Raw genomic sequence first — 19,715 nt, forward strand, 5'->3', positions numbered from 1 at the left:
TCTCTGATATGGGTCAAGTTCTCTTCTTCATAGATTATGAAGCCCAATTCCTTCATTTGTACCAATGAAATCTGAAGTCCAGAGGCAGGTGCTGTTTCTCAGAGGCGAAACTGTGAATTTTGCAGTTCAGTTATCTAAGGTTTTATTTTCTAGCTCTTAGGTTCATAAGGTAGCACACTGAACCGATGCTAATAAAATACCAAGTGTATATTTCATAGCTCTTAGGTGAATTCCAGATCTTAAGAACTGAGAAGTGTCTTTGGCATTTTGCATTAATTATTTGCAGAGTTAAACTAGGTCTCCAATGAGTGTTAATTTAAGTCTGTAACAAGAGCATGGTAGTGTGCAGTGGGCTACCTATGGCATAACGCAGTATACTGCATTATATAGCTGCATATGAATTTGATCAATTACACGTATACGGTAATTCAATGATAGAAGAGCATGGCAGATCTAAGAATCCTGGTAACAAGCTTACACATGATGCTTCTTTTGAAGAATGTGGAAAATTGAAAAGAGACAATCTCATGTTATACAATCTGTTGTAAACAATATGAAGTGAATATGCTGTAACAAAACTGGATTTTGAGGAAGATCACTGACTCGCAGACGTGTAGAGCTGTGGAATGAAGTGTGAAAATCCTTAGGGAAGGTCTCTGGTTTGTAGCTCTGTTTTTCCCCTTCATGTATTTTCTTTTTCCAGCCTTAGTGATTAAAAGTTAATTTTATTTATTTTCTTTTCAACTTCTAATGATCTTTCTTAACTACTAATGACTATGTAGTAGGGCTCTAATTACATACAAGTGTTGTCCAGATAACTGTTTTAACAATTGGAGAATAAATAAGGTGCTGAACTATAAGAGTCACAGGATCCCTTGATGATATGCTGATGGAAAGCATAAAACAGTATCACGTTTTGATTTAGATACATAATTTCAGTGAATTCACACTCTAAATTCACATCTGCCAAACTAAATGATTTCTGTCCTGTTTTCTGCTCACGACATGTTATTTAAAAGCCTATTTTTGTGTCACTGATCCAGTATTTGTATTCATCACACAAAAAAATGCTGTTGTGGATTAACAGGAATGGAGGTAATATCTGTAGTTTTCATAGCTATATTGAGGTACTGAACAAAGCTGAAACCCCTTGATCTGCTCCTGTGCAGTAAAAATGAGTAATCCAAACTGACACCTCAGAAAGTTATCTGCTTGCAAGAACAGAGTACGTTTCCTTTTGTGCTATGAGTTGCTCTTCAGTATGGACAACAACTTATTCATGAGAAAGAGACAGAGATTATGAGTGGCCCATAAGAAAAAAGTTAACAATTGTGCGTCCAGTCTGTCATGGTGCACGTGCGTTCCCATAGACAGTGTGCTAGGAGTAGGGTATATATTTAAGGCAGTGGATATTTACTTATTACTTTCTGCAAGTGTTATAATAATAATAAAATAAGATCTCTGGGTTGCATTGGCACAGTCTCTAGGAGGTGGTGAGAGACAAGATTTATTTAAGTTACTTACCATACTTGGAGCTGTTCAGAAACTCTTGTTGCTTCCAGGTATAGAAAGAGGCGTGGAGTATAATTAGGTAAAGAGCACCTTTGGTAACAACATTAAAGGAAAGTAGTTGATAAACGTATTGTTTAGGAACTATAGGAAATATGAAATAATTTTGATGTTCTGGAACATCACAATCCTTGCAAATGCTGAGAAGGATGTGTCTTTCTTTTGGTGGCTGTGGTGGGGAAATAAGTTTCTGTCTGGGGAATTAACTTTGCCTGTAAAGACTTTCTATTATCTTAGTTTTAGGAAAGTACTAACTTCAGTATCCTCCTGTATTGTAGTTATGGAATACATGACTTAGTATTGGTGAAGAGCCAGGCTCTTTATGGGAGCAAAAGACACCTACTATTCTGCTGTTTTCTCGTAATAGCAGTGCCATTGACTTAATTAGAGAGAATCCAATGATCTACAATCTGGATTGTGAGTCACTTGTCTTTTTCCAATTACTCACTGAATATTGAGAGAAGTCAAATATTTACAGCAGGGCTGAGGAGAGAGCAGAAGGCCCTTACCAGCTAACTGGCAGTAAGTGGCTGAACCATGTTACTGAACAACGGTTTGTTTACAGATGGTTAATTAGGGACCTAGCTGAATCTTTTAAAAGGACAGACAGATGCAAATTGATTAACATCTCTATCATCTGCGAGAGCAGTCGTTAATGAGAAACTCTTACAAAAAAAAAGGGATATATCCAATTAACATCTTCAGCTTGCTCAGCAGTTCACTGAAAATTAGGAAACTTTCTGAAGACCAAAACCAAAAGAAAATGGAGGAAAATCACCAAATAATGACGAGGCATTTAATATAGACATAAGAAAAATGTTTAAAATACATAGAGAAAATGTAACAGATAATACCCAATATTACAAAGATTGAATGGATGAAATGTTAATCCCCTAAATAAATTAGTTATTAAGTGAATGTTCAGACACTTCCCATCACTGAAGGTTACATGAAGGTATTTTTTTTTTCCTTGAATGAAGAAACCGATTCATCTGCATTCCAAGTTGCATTACTTATGGTAAATTCATAGAAGTTTGAATAAGGACAAAATCAATTGGAATGTGAAGGGCAAAGATTACTTGAACAAAGAATGCTAGCTGATAAACAGACCAAAAAGATAGTGTTTGGAATTGCAAATTTCAACGGTAGGTGATTTTGCAGAAACAAGGACTTTACAAGTCACAACTGGAAGTCATCCAGAAATGTCACAACAGAAGAATCAGAGACAAGGGAACTGGAGAGAGCAGAAACCATTCTGGCAATTTATGACCAAAGAGTAGTAAAAGATGTCTATGAAATACTTCAAAATATTTATGGCTCTGGAACCTTTTAGTGCAACACATTTCAACAGGTGTTTGGGGATTTGATATAATGTTTTCTCTGGATCTGAGGAGATTTTTGAGAGGATTTCATTTTTCAGGTCTTTAAAATTTTGATTTTACTTGCATTTTTGCTTGAGCATAGCATTTCTGAGATTTATGATGTCACTATTTGAAATGATGACCCGTATTTCTGTGTGTAGTATGTCCACAGGTACATATAATTACAGGGGTTTTTTGTTTTACATTGTGCATCCGCTCCACAGGGGGAAGTGGTGAAAGAGTCATCACATCATAGTGTCATGGTCTTGTGCGGGTTGGAAGGGACCTTAGAGATCATCGAGTCTAACCCCCTGGAATTCGAGCCTCCTGTGTAGCAGAGTCAGTCAGATATGTTGTAGTCAGCTGTTACAGTCCTTTGAGTGCTCCTGTCCAGAGGAGCTGACTTTCTCAGGCTGTGTTAGGAGGTAAAATTCATTCTTCTTGTCCTCAGAAATCACAAACATACAAAATCTACTAAGATGTTTTCACTATAGCAGGTAGACAACTGAACCTTCAACCTCTGTGTAACCACAGCACGTACCAACAGCTTTTTCCTCAATGGATGTTTGTTGGGATATTTGCTATCCAGTAATTGCATTCCTTGCATTCAGTCTCATGTAGTCAGTTCTAACCAGTAGCTCTGCCTTCATAAAGCATGCTTGCAGTGATCTTGCTTTGTCATCTGTTTCCAAAACTTCCTTTTGCCATGCTTTCCTTAAACTTCAAATGATTTATGGGTTGTTTTTTTTTTATCACTGTCTCTGACAGCAAATCAGAACTAAAGTTTTTTTTAAGTGGCTTTTTAGTTATGCTCTTCTGTTTCCCTCACTGCAGGGGAACTGTGTGTTGAAATTACCATTGGCACATATTCTTCCACTCTTGTCCATAATAATACACACATCTACTCATTCTCTGATTGTATCACTGCATTTTTAAAACAGTGTGGTTTCATAGTAATGAAAAGCAGGAGTCCTTGATGTCACCTGAGTCACGGCTGTGCTTTAAATTAAATTGTAAACCTTGGATAATTGCTCTGCATGTCATAGAGAGCGAAAAAGGTTCTGAAAGATTCCAGCAAAATTTTCCTATTTGAGCAGAGAACTGGAGCACACAGCAACAGGTTCAGGATCGGAACTGCTTTGGAGTTATCAGAATGTACTACCATCTGTTTTGATGATCTTTGTAGTCTGAAAAATTAATAGCATTTTATCTTTTCTAAGGATGCCTCTAAAACAGAAAGGCATCAGAGGAACATGACGTATATATTCTGTAATAACATTTCTTCTAATTTGTTTGGGTAGCCTTAAATACAGTTTTTCATTCCACGTGGTATAACAGGAAGCTAGATTTGACCTGCTGAACTTCAGTCCTACATGCCCTGTAATCTGCCTGTGGGTATTTTTATTTGTAGCAAAAGAGATATGGTTCCTTTGCAGATTGATCTAATGGGGTATTCCTAAGTCTCCTGGCAGCAACAGCCACAACCAGCTCTGTGTCACTGAGATGCAGGGATCCTGCACTGCTAGGCTCCACCTGGCTGCACTGGAGCCAGATGCTCAGTGTTGAACTCTTCTAGAATGATTCACAAGTAACGCAACAGGTCTGAACTGCTGGTTTGGTATGGCTGGCAGCTGAAAGATCCTTTAAGAAGTCTTCTGAGGAGCAAAGAATGTTCTAATTGCTAAAGAGGCTGGGGCTGGCATTTAGAAACCACTACTGGTTTTGTGCTGCTGATCTAACCACAGGAATTAGCAGTGGGTTCCTGTTTTTCACTGTTGCTGAACAGGGAAGCTCTGATTTGTGTGGCTGTCCACAGGAGGAGGGAAATGAAACAGCCTGGAGCTTAGCATTGAATGAATACAGCATGTGTCATTTTATGGGCGACTGGTATTATGATACAGCATCTTTTAAGACCTATAGAAATCCTGTCTTGTAGTTGCTATTGAAAATAGACGGCCACACTTATTTCTTTTCTGGTTAATAACATACTGTGGGATGCAGTGTAATGCAGACCACTATAGTTACAGTGCTAGCTAATAAAGAAGTGTTTGTTTGGAATATTTTACAAAGCTTGGTTTCTATAGTAACAATCATATTGAAGGCTTTCAACTTCAGAAATAACATCTGCTCAATGACTGATCTCAAATCTCAGCCACTGTTTAAGTAAATAAGATCCTGCTTCTTCTGCTTATTGTATTAGCTGGCGACATCTGATCTGGGGCATTTATTTCTTTGAAAAGAACACCATAGGACTGGAAAGGTATAGTGAAGGGGTAGGGAGATGAGAGGGAAGGGGAATTAGAAATAATGATGAAATGCACAATTTTCAATATTAGCCTAGTCACTGAGAAAATACACTAGAGGTTGCATGCAGCAAAAAATGTTTCATTCTATGGAACGTAGATAAGGTCATGCATTCCTCTGTTCTACTCTTTGTAGTGGGTTAAATCCTGCATACAAATCTAAGGGAAAATAAATCATTGAGTTAGAAAAATAGAGTCTTTATCTTCACGGAGTATGTGGATTTGAAGCAAATTTCAATGGGAAGTTAAAAAACAAAAACAAACAAAAAAAAACCACAACTGAAATCTTTTTCAAGGAAACATTAAAGAAAAATAAAATAAGATCATTTTGCTCTGGAAAAGGTGTGTGTTGGGGGGAAAAAAAGGATCTTTGAAGTATTATTGTTGGGAACTGTTGGGCTTTACAGTGTAAACTTTAAGGCCAAAACATTTTCTGGAACAAAAATAAGATTTTTCTGTTCTTTCATGCAATAAGTGTAAGAACGATAGAATGCAGTGTGAATAATGATTTTTGGTGGCAGTGACTGTATACTAATAAAAATAGAAAATAAAGAGAAGTTCCCTGCTGTACCATAGGAAACAGAAGTAGAACAGAACTACCAGCAGAACTGCACGATGGGAGCATAATCCAGCTACTTATTTTCAGTTCGCAGTGCTCAAGGGACTCGACATGCTCAGAATGTGGTACTTTCTGAAAGAAAGGGGGGAAAAAGAGAAGCGATGCTTTCCATCTAAGTCAGGAAAATAATTCACGATCCAGGAAATCCTAGTTCAGCAAATCCTTTATGCTTTGCTGTTTTGCTATTAAAAAAAAAAAAAAAAAAAAAAAAAAAAAGTTAAAATAGTAATATTTTAAAGGAAGAATATTTTCCTTATTAAAAAATAAAAAAAATTGAAGTATTCCACGTTTTTGAGTTAAACCAACAAGGGTAATGCACGTAAACAGTTTCATTCATGCAAGTAATCCTGGTTGTTTTAACACAACAGCTTCACAAAGCGCTAATTCTCAGGTGCCTAGTTATTTGTCAGATAACATCCTTAGAGGCAAAGTTACCTTTCCTATGCTGTTTCTGTGAAGTTTCTATTATGTTTGTGCCCACTCTAAGTGTTAACCTTGATGGGGAGCAGTCTTGGAAAGTAACATTTAGTGATAATACTTAAGTTTGTTTGCAGGATTTTTTTTTAACAAAACTATAAAGAAAATAATAAAATCATAGAATGGCCTGGATTGAAAAGGACAGTCATGATCACTTAGTTTCAACCCCCCTCCCAATGTGTAATAGTAATGTAATATTGGATTTGTAGTTGATATAAATCAGTATAGTTCAGATGTTACTTCTGCGTTGTACTGATTTTGGCAGCTGACATATATGATCATAAATATGTTATTTATTTATATCTATATCTCATAGATATTTAAGATTCACAAGAGTCTTAAGAGCAAAACTATGTTCTCTGTTGTTCCCATCATATGTCTTTTCCTTGGGGTGGAGAAGTTTGATTGTTTCTTCCTCCTGCTGCTGGAGCAACTACGATCTGATCCCCCATTTAGTGCTACACATGGTCACTAGCATGAAAACTTTCATGTACTTTCAGATCTTAAATGGTGGGTAATTTGTTTCAGAATGCTTTTGGCTATGGTGTCTGCATTTTATAGCTGTCCTTGGACCATGGCAAGGACAATCAAAAGAAAAGTTACGTCACACTTTCAGACATTCCGTTTGTGCCTATTTGTGTTTGGGAGGCTGTGATCTGTGTAAGTTGTCATGATAGAAAGCCGTTTGTTATTCTGGTGCTATTAGCATTCTTTTTCTTGCTTTACAAATATTGCCAAGTTTGCACTTTAATCCTCTCTGCTGACAGCTAGCTTTCGCAGTGTGTCTTGATTTAGTTCCTTTTTATTATTATTATGATTCCAAGGATGAGTGTTTTACTTTATCATTCACTAGACATCCTACATGTGGCCAGAAGGTTACAAAAGAACCTTAAAAGACACTGCTGAAAAAAGTTCACTAGAAGTGTGTTTTGGATGACATATGGTATACTATATTTTCTCTGCAAGAAATGCGAAATATAGTTTAATTATACTTGCCTTTCCTAACCCCTGAAGTCTGGCATAGATGTCCTAAATAACAATTAAACCACATATTTAATTATTCTGTGGTGCTGCACAGCTTCAGGAATGAAGTCCCTGTGATAATGAAAAATGCCACCAGACAGAACTTCTCAGTTCTCTCCCAAAGTCACTGCAGAAAGGACGGACTGAGTTTTTTGTGGCCCACTCTGAGCAAAGTATAGCACAAGTTTTTCCACCTCGTGGATGTTTTAGAAACATTGGCCTTAGGTTGCATTTGGTTCTAAAGAAAGTAGTCTGTGTTGTGCTCAGCATTCCCTTCATGCCCACCATGGCAGACGCTCTTGTCAGCCTGGACATAAGGCCTTCATCCTTCATCTTTCCCTCCCTAAAAGGACAGGCGTGGCTCTGGAGGGACCATGTTCACATTTTGCAGGTAATTGGTGGTAAAGTAACCACTCTAACACGTAGCAGTGACAATCTAGATTTAATTTATCAGCTCAGTTTTCAGTGGTGGGCTGTCAGTGATTTGTCACCAGTGAAAATGTGAATTTTCATTGGCGTGAGCCTTTAAGGTTGAATTGTAAAGGAATAATGAAATTCTCCACTTCTTGTTTCCGATCCTTGGAGACCCAACAAATACACCCATCTGGAAAACAAATACCCATTAGCATCACTTCACTGCACAGCACCAGACTTACTGAATTTGAAATGGCAGCAGGAAGGGTTTACAGGAAAGTATCTGAGGACACTCAGTGCTTCATATATGCCACAGTCATAGGGTCTCAGTTGCTTTTCCCAACAGGATCTAGCTGGCTGCTGCCAAGATAAATTTCTTTCTCTTTCTGGACATTAGCACTGCCAAGCTTTAATCAGACCCAGACAGCTTAATAGGAGAATGTTCTGGAGGCTCTTAGGGATTCCTCTGGCAGCAATCCAGCACAACTGCTTCACACACCACCCCCTGGAAGTTCAGTCCAATATTTTGCAGATTAACCTGAAGTTACTCCTATTAGTGGGCAAGATGTAATGGTAAAATAAACTGGAGTTTATTTTACAGTAGGCAGATAGGACATGGCTTATGCAGACAGACAGCAAAGTGAGCCACTTGATATTTTGATTTAAGCTCAGTATCTCGTGTTCTCTCCATCCAGTCGTGAAACTTGAGAAAACCTCAGGATAGTTCACAGTAGTCTCCAAATTCAGTGGAATTACCACCCCTAGGCAGCTGAGCAGGAGTTTGTTCTGGAAACCCTACTGAAAATAAATGCATCTGCAGGTGTTCCTTGTGGCTTCAGCTTTAATCAGAACATCAATTCATAATTCTCTTGCTAATGAAATACTATCTGACACATTAGTTTTTGAAATTATGTACTCTATTAGGTAAGCAGAGATAGAGTAACTTTGTTAAAAAATAAATGCACGCCCGTTTTGCAGGTACAGTTCGTATAGTAGAAACACAACTCTTCTGAGCATAAATAATTTCAAGTTGATAAATAAATTCAGTGTCTGTACATAACCATTGATAAGTGGCAGCCACGTTCTAATCAGAAAAGTCTGCAAAAATGAATGCAGCCCATTGTTATGTATTGGTACAGTTGTGACAGGGAAGTAAAACAATAAGCTGAGGGATAACAATGTATTTTGATCACTGGTGCCATAATCACAGCTTGGTAAATCACGCTGTGTTCTTTTTAATTCCCACTGTTTTTCTTATGGAAATTAATGCACTAATATATCTGAGATTTCTGTGGCTTGTTTGAAGTAAGGAAATGAACTGAGATTTCTAGCCTGCTAAAGGAGTGAGGCAAAATTAGTTTGTTTGGTTTTTTTAAAGAAAGTTTAATAAAGGTTGGCTTGTTTTTTGTTTTGTTATGTCCCATTATACCGTCCATCAGCCTGTTCTGAGCTCCATTAGCTGCTGCAGAAGTGTTCAGAGGCTGAATGGAGCTGATAGACCCCTCCCAGGAAATCAGCACAGGCTGTGTGACTCCATTGCAGATGCAAGGCAGTTGCCTCAAGCTCTCCTCAGTAGAGGCAGAAGAATTTTAAGATAGTCTTTAGATGCTCTGCAGCTTTTACTGCTGTGGGTAAAGTGGATATGTACCTCATTTGGGCTACTGAGACCTCATTAGCTGAAGTTATAAATCATTGGGAGATCCTGGGGCAAAAGAAGCTGCAGTGTAGAAGTGCAGAGCCTTGATGACTCTCAGGCTCTGGGACGTTTCTGCAGGTCGAGCTGAGGTAAAGCTTTCCACTCTCTAATTTTGAGAGGAACTCTATGGCGTGGATTAAGTGAAAATCTTTAGTGAATGAAATAATTTCAGTAAAACCCCAGGGTCATATGAAGAATGGGTGCTTCCTGTGCCAGCTGCAAAAAGAAGTTCATAACTCCAGCCTTGCTGATTTATTTGGTTGCAGTATTTCCTAAAATGTATTTCTGTGGACACATAAAAGATGCTTGGTGAAAGCTTTTTTTTTTTTTTTTTTTTTTTTTTTTCCCTTTTGCCATGTCATTAAGGCTAATTAATTGTAGTGATAGGACAAGGACTAACAACTTAAAAAGACAGTGCAGGTTTAGATAAAGGTGCACAGAAGAAGTTCTTTACTCAGAGGGCAATGAGGCACAGCTGCCAGAGATGCTGTGGGTGCCCCATCACTGGAGCTGTGCTAGACCAGGTTTGTTGGGGCTTTTGGCAAGCTGGTCTCATAGAAGTTGTCCCTGCTCATGGCAGGGGGGTTGGAACTACCTGGTCTTTGAGGTCCCTTCCAGGGGACATTTGGAGTTTCTCCAGAAAAATGTCTGAAGCGAATGACATCAATGAAATTCTGTGGGTTTGAGAAGGTGATATTCTTTTTCTCTTTTGCACTGTTGAAATGTCGGCATTACTCTACTAAAAGTGGTTGGAATGATCACAACTCTTTACTCTCCACCTTCAGCTTTTGGATAAATCACCTCAAGAAAGTACGTACAAATTACGGAGTAGGAAAACCAAAAGGAATTTTCTTTCCAGGAAGAACAGAGCTACTTCTGCTTGTAACTGTGTTTCCAAATGAGGTGGCTACAATTGTATTGTAGAGACTCGTTTGGTGAATGTGTTTTACTAGGCAGCTGCCCAACCTGAGCTCCCACAATGACAGCTGCAGAATTGGCAGTGTATATTTAATAGGTGTAAGAGCAATGAGGTGGTGCCTGGAGAATAGCTATTGGGAAAAGGTTAATATTGAAGCTAATATATTAACAAAGTTTAAAGGCCCTTGATTTTTGCATATACGTATCTAAATTTGGTCAACTTAAGTACTGAGATTCTTCTCTTAATCTGAAACTTCAGAAATCATTCAAAGAACTCAGGAAAAAATTACTCAAACTCAGAAACTAATCAAAGAATTCAGAAAAATAAGCCGAAGACAAGAGAAAAGGAGGATGTGTACACTTATAACATAGGTATAAATTATACCTTTCATCCTCCTCTTCAGTAGAAATATTTCCTCTTTTCACCCTGTGTTTTAAGTCTGATATTAATCCTATTGTAACAATAGATTTGGTTGCTTGTTTGCCAAACTGTCAAGCTTAGCTCATGTGAAATTCACCTGATTAATTCTAATTTAATAATATGATTAAAAACTAAGTTTAAATCAGCATCATTTATAACTAAAACAAGAAGAATAAGTTATGTTCTTTAAGTATAAGAGATCAAGTTTTATTTATAGTGAATTCTCGTAAGTAGAACCAAAACCATTTTAGCTAAGAAACATTAAAGTGATTAATGCATAACTGTTTGCATTTTAATACTTGATTTATATATCAGATCTGTATTTGTGCACATTGTCAAACCTTATTCTGTTCTTGTCAAAATACTTATTACTGCTGACAGGTGTAAGATGCTCACATTAATCCTTAATTCCTTGATTCAATTTTCTAATTGCTTTTTTGGCATGAGATTGGAGCCATTAAGTCTTACGTGATCTATTTGTCTTATGGCATAATAACACACTTTTAAAAATTGAATTCACTTAACTTAGAATGCTGAACAGAAATATATATATATTACTTTATACTGAAAATCTGAAGTTCTGTGGCACTTCTGCAAGAAACCAGTTCTTGGAATATAGACAGAGCTAAAACCCTTTTCACTTTTTATAGGTTAAGAAGTATTTTCATTGATATATATATGAAAATCAATACTAAAGTGTTGCTGCATTTTGTCCATAGAGGTTCCAAACCATTATAGTTGACCCATGAACATCTCCTTAGTCATCGTTATCTTCTCTTATCTTACTTCCCTCCTCTTTATGCATTGTTGCCACTCCTGCCAACTACAAATAGCAGAATGCATTTCCCATCTTTTTCTTGGGCTGCATGCCTGAAACTGCTCACCTGAGTTATTCCTAAACATAATGCAAGGTTTGATAGACTTTCAGTATTTAGAAGTAAACTTGTTTTGTTTCTTTTCATAAGAAAGCAGATGTAGTAGGTTACAATAAATAAAATATTTTTAATACAATCACTGATGTTTTTCTGCCAGTAACAGTGGTACTGTTATCTGCCCTTTGTACAGAGAAAAACAAATCATGCGTGGGGATAGGACTAGGGGTAATGGGATGAAAGTACAGCATAGGAAGTTCCGCACGAATGTGCGGAAGAACTTCTTTACAGTGAGGGTGACGGAGCACTGGAACAGGCTGCCCAGAGAGGTGGTGGAGTCTCCTTCTCCGGAGATATTTAAGACCTGCCTGGACGCCTACCTGTGTGACGTGGTGTAGGGAGCCTGCTTTGGCAGGGGGATTGGACTTGATGATCTCTAGAGGTCCCTTCCTACCCCTACAATTCTGTGATTCTGTGAAATCCCATCTGAATTTATTTCTGATAGAAACAGATCAGAAGTGAGCCAAGAATCTTCCCCAACTTTGTTAGTTCCTCGTGTGCTCAGGGGGATAGGCAAGAACTCGATCTTTTAAAACAAATCTGAAGAGTGGAGAACCATTTCTTTGACCAAATGTCGAACCCCAGGAAGACTTCTGATATTTGGTTTTGTAACTGAACTATTTAAAATGTTTTACTCTGTTTTATTCCGTGTCATCTCCTCATTTTTATTCTACAACCACTGACTTAGTTTTCTTTTGTCAAAATCAATAATATCTGTTCTTTCACTGTTTTATCCCTTTCTGGTTTTCTTCCCCTTCCCCCATGACGTACCTCTTTCTGTCAGTGTGTAAGAAAAGGGTTAGAGAGCGAAGGGCTGTTTAATAAGAGAAGTGTTTGTTTATTCTGCATTCCACTGATAAAGTTTTATGAACTCCGTGGTTGTCATTTATGCTTTTTGGCAGAAATGTAAATGTCTTCTTTCTGAGTAGGGGAAAAAAATAATGATTCTAGTAAGTAAGTCATGGTAGCTGAATGCTTTGGGCAAGTAAAAGCGTGCCTTATCTCTTCCAAAAAAAACAAGTGAAAAGGGCAAAATAAATGGCACATTTTAGAGCACATGTTATGTCACCAGGAAATAAGTTTGATTCATGGTTATGTATTTATCTTTAAACAACAGACAAACCTTGGGGTATCAAAATTATTATCATTTGCTCCATGCTTCTGTGGCTTTGTGCTTTCAAATCTGAGTGATGTGAGGTAAGATAATAAATCGGCTTTTTCAGTCATAACTTTTGGTAAAGGATCCTGATTTATAAGCACAAACAGAAAATTTCTAATGCATTTGATTTTTGGATGAGGCCCTCTGAAAAATATTTATCTGAAAATTTCCTCCAATTGTGTTTTGAAAAGTATTAGTAAAAGCTTCAAACAGAAAAGAACAAGATCTGTTACTGAAAGGTTTTATATTACACAGCAATAGAAGAATGTCATGATTTTGATTTATAATCCAGCAATTATTCATCGAATTAAAAGACAGCGATGATTTTTTTTATTTTTTTTTTCCTTTCAATGGTGTGTTTGCATATACTGTGTTCCAATATACAATTTCAAATGAAGAATGGTAGTTGTTTGCCTTTTTAGATAGAATAGGATTGGAAGAGTCCTTCAAAGATCAACCAGTCCAACTATCTGAGCCCTCCACGGTGAACCAGAAGCTGAAGCACAATGATGAGAGCACTACCTAAATGCCCCTTAGACACTGACTAGCATAAATAGAAAGGAACCATCTTATTTTACTTGACTTTGTGACATATCAAGAGAGATGACTTAAATGCTCCATTACTTTCACTAGTAATGCTAATTATTTTAAATAGCATATGCTCTCTAAGGATGGAGAGCTGTGGCAAGGTGAGGTGGGAAGTGTGGGACCTCAGTGAGCAGAACTTAACTGGCAGAGAGCTGCATTCCTATGTGGATGGCTGGGAGCAGGGAACTGGTGGAAAGAACTGGAATGGGGCACATATTTTGGTGCTGTGGGAGGTGTAACAGGAGTGTATGGCAGTTGGGAGCCTAATATTCTGAGAACTGAAAGTACAAGAGGTAGAAGTTCATGAAAGCATGGAATAGTGGGGGAAAAATTGGCAGAGAGTTTTTTGCATCATGTCAGGCTGTTGTCAGTGCTGGTATGTTATGTATTGTTACCCTTTGCCTATGCTTGTTTGATTAGATTTCAACAGCCCAGGTTACAGAGTAGCTGCTAATCTGAATGATCCCATGAAGACCCTTTCCCATATAAAATTACCACTATTATGGTTTTCTTTACATTGCCATTCAATGTGTGTGAGTCAAAGCTTAAGAATAAATATTTTCCATACTATATTTTTTCCAGTAATCCACTGGGGCTTCTTTTGTGTGTGCAATCAATGCTGCTAGTATATTAGTGTGGTTCTCTTCACGTGTTTTATACAGTAGCTTTGGAATATAATCATATAGTGCTTGTTCAGATGTTTTGCTTGTCATACATCAATGGAAATCAAGACATACACGCCAGCTTACACAACCGCAGAGTCTGTTCTCCTCTGTTGCTGTGGCCAGTGTGAGACCACTGAGTTACAGAAAACTATATTAAGTGCTACAGATGCAGTCCACTTGGTTTATCTACATTTCCTTATGCTCTTTTTTTTTTTTAATGTGATTGTTGTTAGCTGAAACATCTGACATTTTATTTTTTATGTGTCATCATTTGGTTAGGTGTCAATGACATTTTGTACCATTTTGTGTCATTCACTTTGTACTAGCAATTTTAAATTAGATGACACTACTCACCCAAGTTATCTTAACGCTGTTGCCTTAAATGAATTAATGAAAATACCATTCAAATACAACCAAGTAGCAAAATTAAGTATATTTATCTATTGTTCAATTTATTGCAGTATTCTCTACTTTCTTATCTCTGCTGAGCAGGAATAAATGTTGGTTACTTGGTGGTAGAAGAATGGAAAATAATTTCTTCCAATGATGGAATTGCCTTTGTTTTCCTTCTATCAATACTTCACAGTGTATTTAACTTGGCTAGACTCTCATTCTTCTTAGGGTATGTGAATCAGTTGACATTTATATATACTTTGCATTTTGCATGTAAATGGAAAGTTTTATGGCTTTGAATTTTGAATGAAAACATCAAACTGGTATTTAGCTTTGGAACATGACAGACATTCTAAAAACTTATGAATAAGGAGAGAAACAAATGCTTGTGCTGATTTTTGACCTAATGTTTTCAGAAATATCTTTAGCGGTTGACTAAACATTTAAACTCTCAAAAGTAAAATGCCTATCTCTTAGCAAGCACAAAATACTGACTGGTGTAAATATGGAAACATAATAAATTGTCATATTAGAAACTTACCATTCTGTTGCTTTGTGGGATGCTCTGCTTCCTTCTAGATCCCATGTCTTGGAAACTAGTGAGCAAGATGGCAGTAACCATTTAGTCAAAAGCTAACTGTAAATTAGAAGATCTGTATAGTTAATAAAAGAGAAGTAACAGCAGATACCTCCTGCCAGGATAAGCACTGTTATCCTAGTTTTGTGTGAGACAAAGTAAGGTTATAGTTGAGCAGCCAACATTTGAAGGGAGTTTCTGGTTTTATGTCATTAAGTAACACTGTGCTAGTTTTTATGCCTATGTTTAAAGAAAAATAAAAAATAAGGATATGCCACAAGGAAACTCTTTGTTTATAGGGACAGATTCAGAGAAGAAAGAACTACTGGTAAGGGAAACTGAAGAAGGATCTTTATATATATAATTTTTTTTTTTCTGTTTAATGATTTTGACTTTAGGAGGGATTAAGTGGTTGCTGGCTGTAGAAACACTATTCTTGCAGGCAGGTATTTCTTGTTCTTACAATATGGGAAATCTTGCTATTCTCAGATACCACTGTGTGTACCAAAAAATGTTTTGCCTCTTTCCAAGCTGAAGAAGTTGAAATTGCTAGATTTAGTGAGGTATAAAATGAAGAGAACAATTTTGCTGTCTTTACGATCATTTCATTTTTTTTCAGTCTGATTAGATTTGCAGTGTGGGCTGTTAAAGCCTGTTTTTCAGTCAATTAATACAAATAGGACAATCTGCTTAAAAGCAAAGAGCTAATTGGGGAAAAGTATCTCCATACTGTTAACGGTGAACCTTAAAATTAGGAAGCTCAAATAAAAATATAACAGAAATCTCTGTTGGTCGTTACACGAGTCCCTTCCTTTTCCAGGGTGCTCCCAAACCAATTGCCATCGAGCCATGTTCAGGAAACAAAGCCGCCGTCCTCACAGTGTTTTTATGTCTGCCAAGAGGATCATCGGGAGTCCCACCCCCGGGTCAGTCAGGTAAGGCTTATGCTGGTAGGCATTAAGTCCATCCTCCTGCAGTGCAGTCTGTGTGGACAATTGCGCACAAGCAAAACGTTGCACAGCATATGAATGCAAGTAGCTGTTGAGTCAAGGTGTTTGGTTTGGACTTGGTGTTTAATGAGGAATTTTCACCTGGAATTTGATGTGGTATCTTGTATAAAAAGCCCATTGGGCAAACTAAGCTGGCGTGTGTACATATTACTTCAGGAAGTGTCGATGCATGCCATTGCACACCAGTTTTTTTTTGCAGGACAGAGCATTTTCATGTGTGACAGCTTCTACAATCTCAGTTCATTTGCTGTAAATGATTCTGTGAAGGGAGCGGCAATGAGTATTTTCACTTGAGTTCACATTTAGTGCGCTAAGTAAGTTTCTTTGCACCAAAAGAAATAAATGCCAATGCTATGCTGTTTGGGATTCAATTAAAATCCTAACATTTACCAGAATGCCTGTTGAATGAATCCTGGGATTTTGTAAGTGAATCTGTCTGCTTTATTAGGAATATGTCCACACTTGAAATGATCCTGGTTTATTTTAAAGTAGCATTTGCATTACCTCATGGTGGTCTCTTATCTGATCCCTGTTAGACTGTTGTACAAAACCATTGGAGACTTCTTATGTAGGTGCCTACTGCTTAGGAGATATTTTATACAATTTTTGGTCCTTTAAATACTGCTTTTGATGATGTGACACAAAATGGAAATATAACAAAGTTCAGACAGTAGTCTGGCACTGCACAAATGAGGACTTTGCTCTTTCAGAATTCGTCACAAGGTTTGCTAACAGGAACACCTTTGCAGTGAATGATGTGCTGCGTGGTATGGACCAAAAACACTCTTGTAAGCCAGAAAATATGCTTCAATGCTTACTTTTATTATTAAGAGCCAAAAAGATAGCATCTTAACCTTTAAAATCCATTTGAGAGATTAAAAAGTACTGAGTAATGATGATGAGGGCAAACTCAGTTGACTTCTTTTTGAAATAAGCACAGCAATCTTCTCTTTTGTGCTTTATGGCCCTCTGTTATTTGTTTTGTTGTGTTTGCTTGTTTGTTTGTTTTCTTCCTGAGCTCTGAGATGAGGATTTAGTTCTTAAAATGCAGTTTGTAGCTTGGAATTTCTGTACATGCTACGAAAACAAGTGTTACTGATACTCTGTGAAATGCATTGCTCGGAAAAAGCATATAAATGTAAGTGCTCTGAAAACAGCAGTGAAAGAGGAAGGATATTTGAAGTATTCCCTGTTCATGTTTTAAGGAAATGAAACAAAAGAAAGGTGTTTATAGTCTTGCAGGGAAAAATGTTATGAAAGAAATTAAAACTAATTGCTGAAGCAGAGCTTAAAATGTTTAGGTTTTTTTGTTTGTTTTCGATTTGTCTCTGTGAAGTAAAATGTGCTTAACTAGTTGCTTCATCATCAGTTTCTATTCACTATTTATTTAAATATTTTAAGAAGTAATTGCTTATCTTTGCTGCATATGAAACACAGGCATTTCAAACCTGTAGTTGAGTTCAACAATGCAACAGATGTGTCATTTCAGTTTCTCAATGTGAAAGAACATACCTCTTTGTATATAAATTGTCTTCCTCTATTTTATTACTTACCTCTAGTCAGCTTTGTAGGATATGTTTTAAATCCTTTTCCTCAGTTGCTCATTATGACACTTTATTATTTAGAAACATCTGACATTTTTTAGTCCCCATCTGCAACTCCCACTTTGTTCAGGGTCAAAAGCAAATAGGAATGCTTGAGGTGTGCAGCCATGCTGATTCAACCATTAGATTATATCAGACCATATTGCCATAATCATTTTTCCTAAGTGTAATGAATTTTGGTACTCATGAACTGCTTTCACTGTCCGTAACCATGCATAGTCTGGGCAGAAGCTATTACGCAAGTTTGTTGGCATCTCTGCAACTCCACTAATCCACTTTGTTCCTGTCCTGCAGCACTACCTGCTGCTTCTTTCCTGGACTTTCAGGGAGCAGATGCTGTGAACTGTGCCAAGTCATTTGAAATGATGTGGAAGTTTTGTACAGCTGACATATGTTTGCTGTGCAGTTGGTTTCCCTTATGACCTAAGCTAGGTTAAAACAATGATATTTAGGTGGATGTAAGTAATATGTTCAGCAATTATGTCTTGCCAAGTAATTTCAGAATCCTCTATTACTTGCATATAATCATTTTCATGCTTATTGGGATCATTCTAGGATAAAATGGGCGATGTGTCAAACATTTGTTTAAATGATATGTCAAAGATACTGATTCTTAGTTCAGAATGAGAGATTGTAGGTTTTGTTTCTTGCATGTGTGTCTGAAATACAAGGAAAAACTACCTGTATTGCTCTGCATCATGTTTTCTTTAAAATCAAGAATGCTGATATGTTCACTGATAACTAAGATACTCAGTTCTGGAGTTATTAAGAGATGTAGTCATATGTTTTTAATAACCTGCTATGCTTTAAAGTGGGTTCTACTTGTTTCCAGGGTTTATATTAGTAAATATTGTGCTTAAATAGTCTCCCTGAAAGTTTAAAAATAATAATTCCAATGTAAAGGTTACTGTTTCTACACCATATGTTCTATGCTTCACCTTTATCAGCAGCTGTGAGAATAGTTGAAACTACAGATGGTGGGCTTTGGCCAAAGGCTATGCATGGCAAAAACTTCTCTAGGAGGGACCATATGTCCCATTGGAGACCTGAGTGTTCTCTACATCCTGCACAAAATGTTCTGAGCTTTACTGAAAGAGATTTATGACATTGTTTAGTTCTAAGTGCAAATGCTGTGAGCATACAAAACACTTTTAGGTTGATACAGTTAAAATGTTTAATGTTAATTTTTGAAAGATAGATTTTATACAGGTTGGTCTTGTAGATTCAAATTAAATACTGAGGAAGAACTTATTTGAACCAGTATTCATAGTAAGTCATTTTGATTCAGTATTCAGTAAGTCATTTACTGGAAAAGGACACTTTTGATGGAATGATATTTTTTCTTTTTTTCTTTTTTTTTCTTTTTTTTTTAAGAGTTAAGCATCCTTAAAATGAGGTTAGTTACGGTGCAAGAGGTCTTTATATATTTTTAGGTGCACATTTTGAGGAGGACATTAATAATTTATGTTTATCCCAGGTAGGAACTGGTTTTAAACAAAACTTTGCCTGGATTAAAGTAGAAATTACTAAATTATTTGTTAGAATAATCGATATAAAACATGAAGGAATGTTACTGATGAAAAAATCTCTACTGTGATGATAGAAGATAGACGATGATTGCTCATTTTTCTGTTGTCTCATTAGTTATAGTGCACATGAGTAATCAGATCAAAATTCAGAGGTCAGTGGAAATATGGATTCTTTATACAGTCCCTGTGTATATTATTACATATGCATCAGTGTATATGAATATCAGAAAAAAGCAACCTTTTTTAGTGAACATGTCCTGCAGGTTATGTTAGAAGGTAGGGAACATTCATTCTTGCTTTAGTGTCTGACCCCAGGCTTTAAATAGCTTACACACTACTTAACGTCAAGAGATCTAATAATGAGAGCAGCTGCAAACCGATCCGTAGAAAGAACTAAATTATGAGTCTCAAAGAGTATTGAACAAAACAGGCTAGACAAAAATATAGGAGGAACAAT

General features: G+C 36.9%; 1 protein-coding gene across 5 annotated transcripts in view; it reads left to right on the plus strand.

The window, feature by feature from the left end:
* Positions 1 to 19,715, plus strand: part of ATRNL1 (attractin like 1) — a 402,227-nt gene that overhangs the window by 335,230 nt on the left and 47,282 nt on the right. For 3 of the 5 annotated variants that reach the window (XR_014948932.1, XM_032445435.2, XM_015867395.3), the window contains one exon: positions 15,936 to 16,050. The exons of the other annotated variants lie outside the window; for them this stretch is intronic. Coding sequence is in view for 2 of the 3 variants with exons in the window: in XM_032445435.2 (XP_032301326.1) it covers positions 15,936 to 16,050 (115 nt within the window). In the remaining variant the exon portion in view is untranslated. The remainder of the gene's footprint in view (positions 1 to 15,935; positions 16,051 to 19,715) is intronic. 5 annotated transcript variants of the gene reach the window in all.

The sequence above is a fragment of the Coturnix japonica genome, chromosome 8 (assembly GCF_054131305.1).
Source record: "Coturnix japonica strain WE chromosome 8, WE-NBRP24, whole genome shotgun sequence".
Lineage (NCBI taxonomy): Eukaryota > Metazoa > Chordata > Aves > Galliformes > Phasianidae > Coturnix > Coturnix japonica.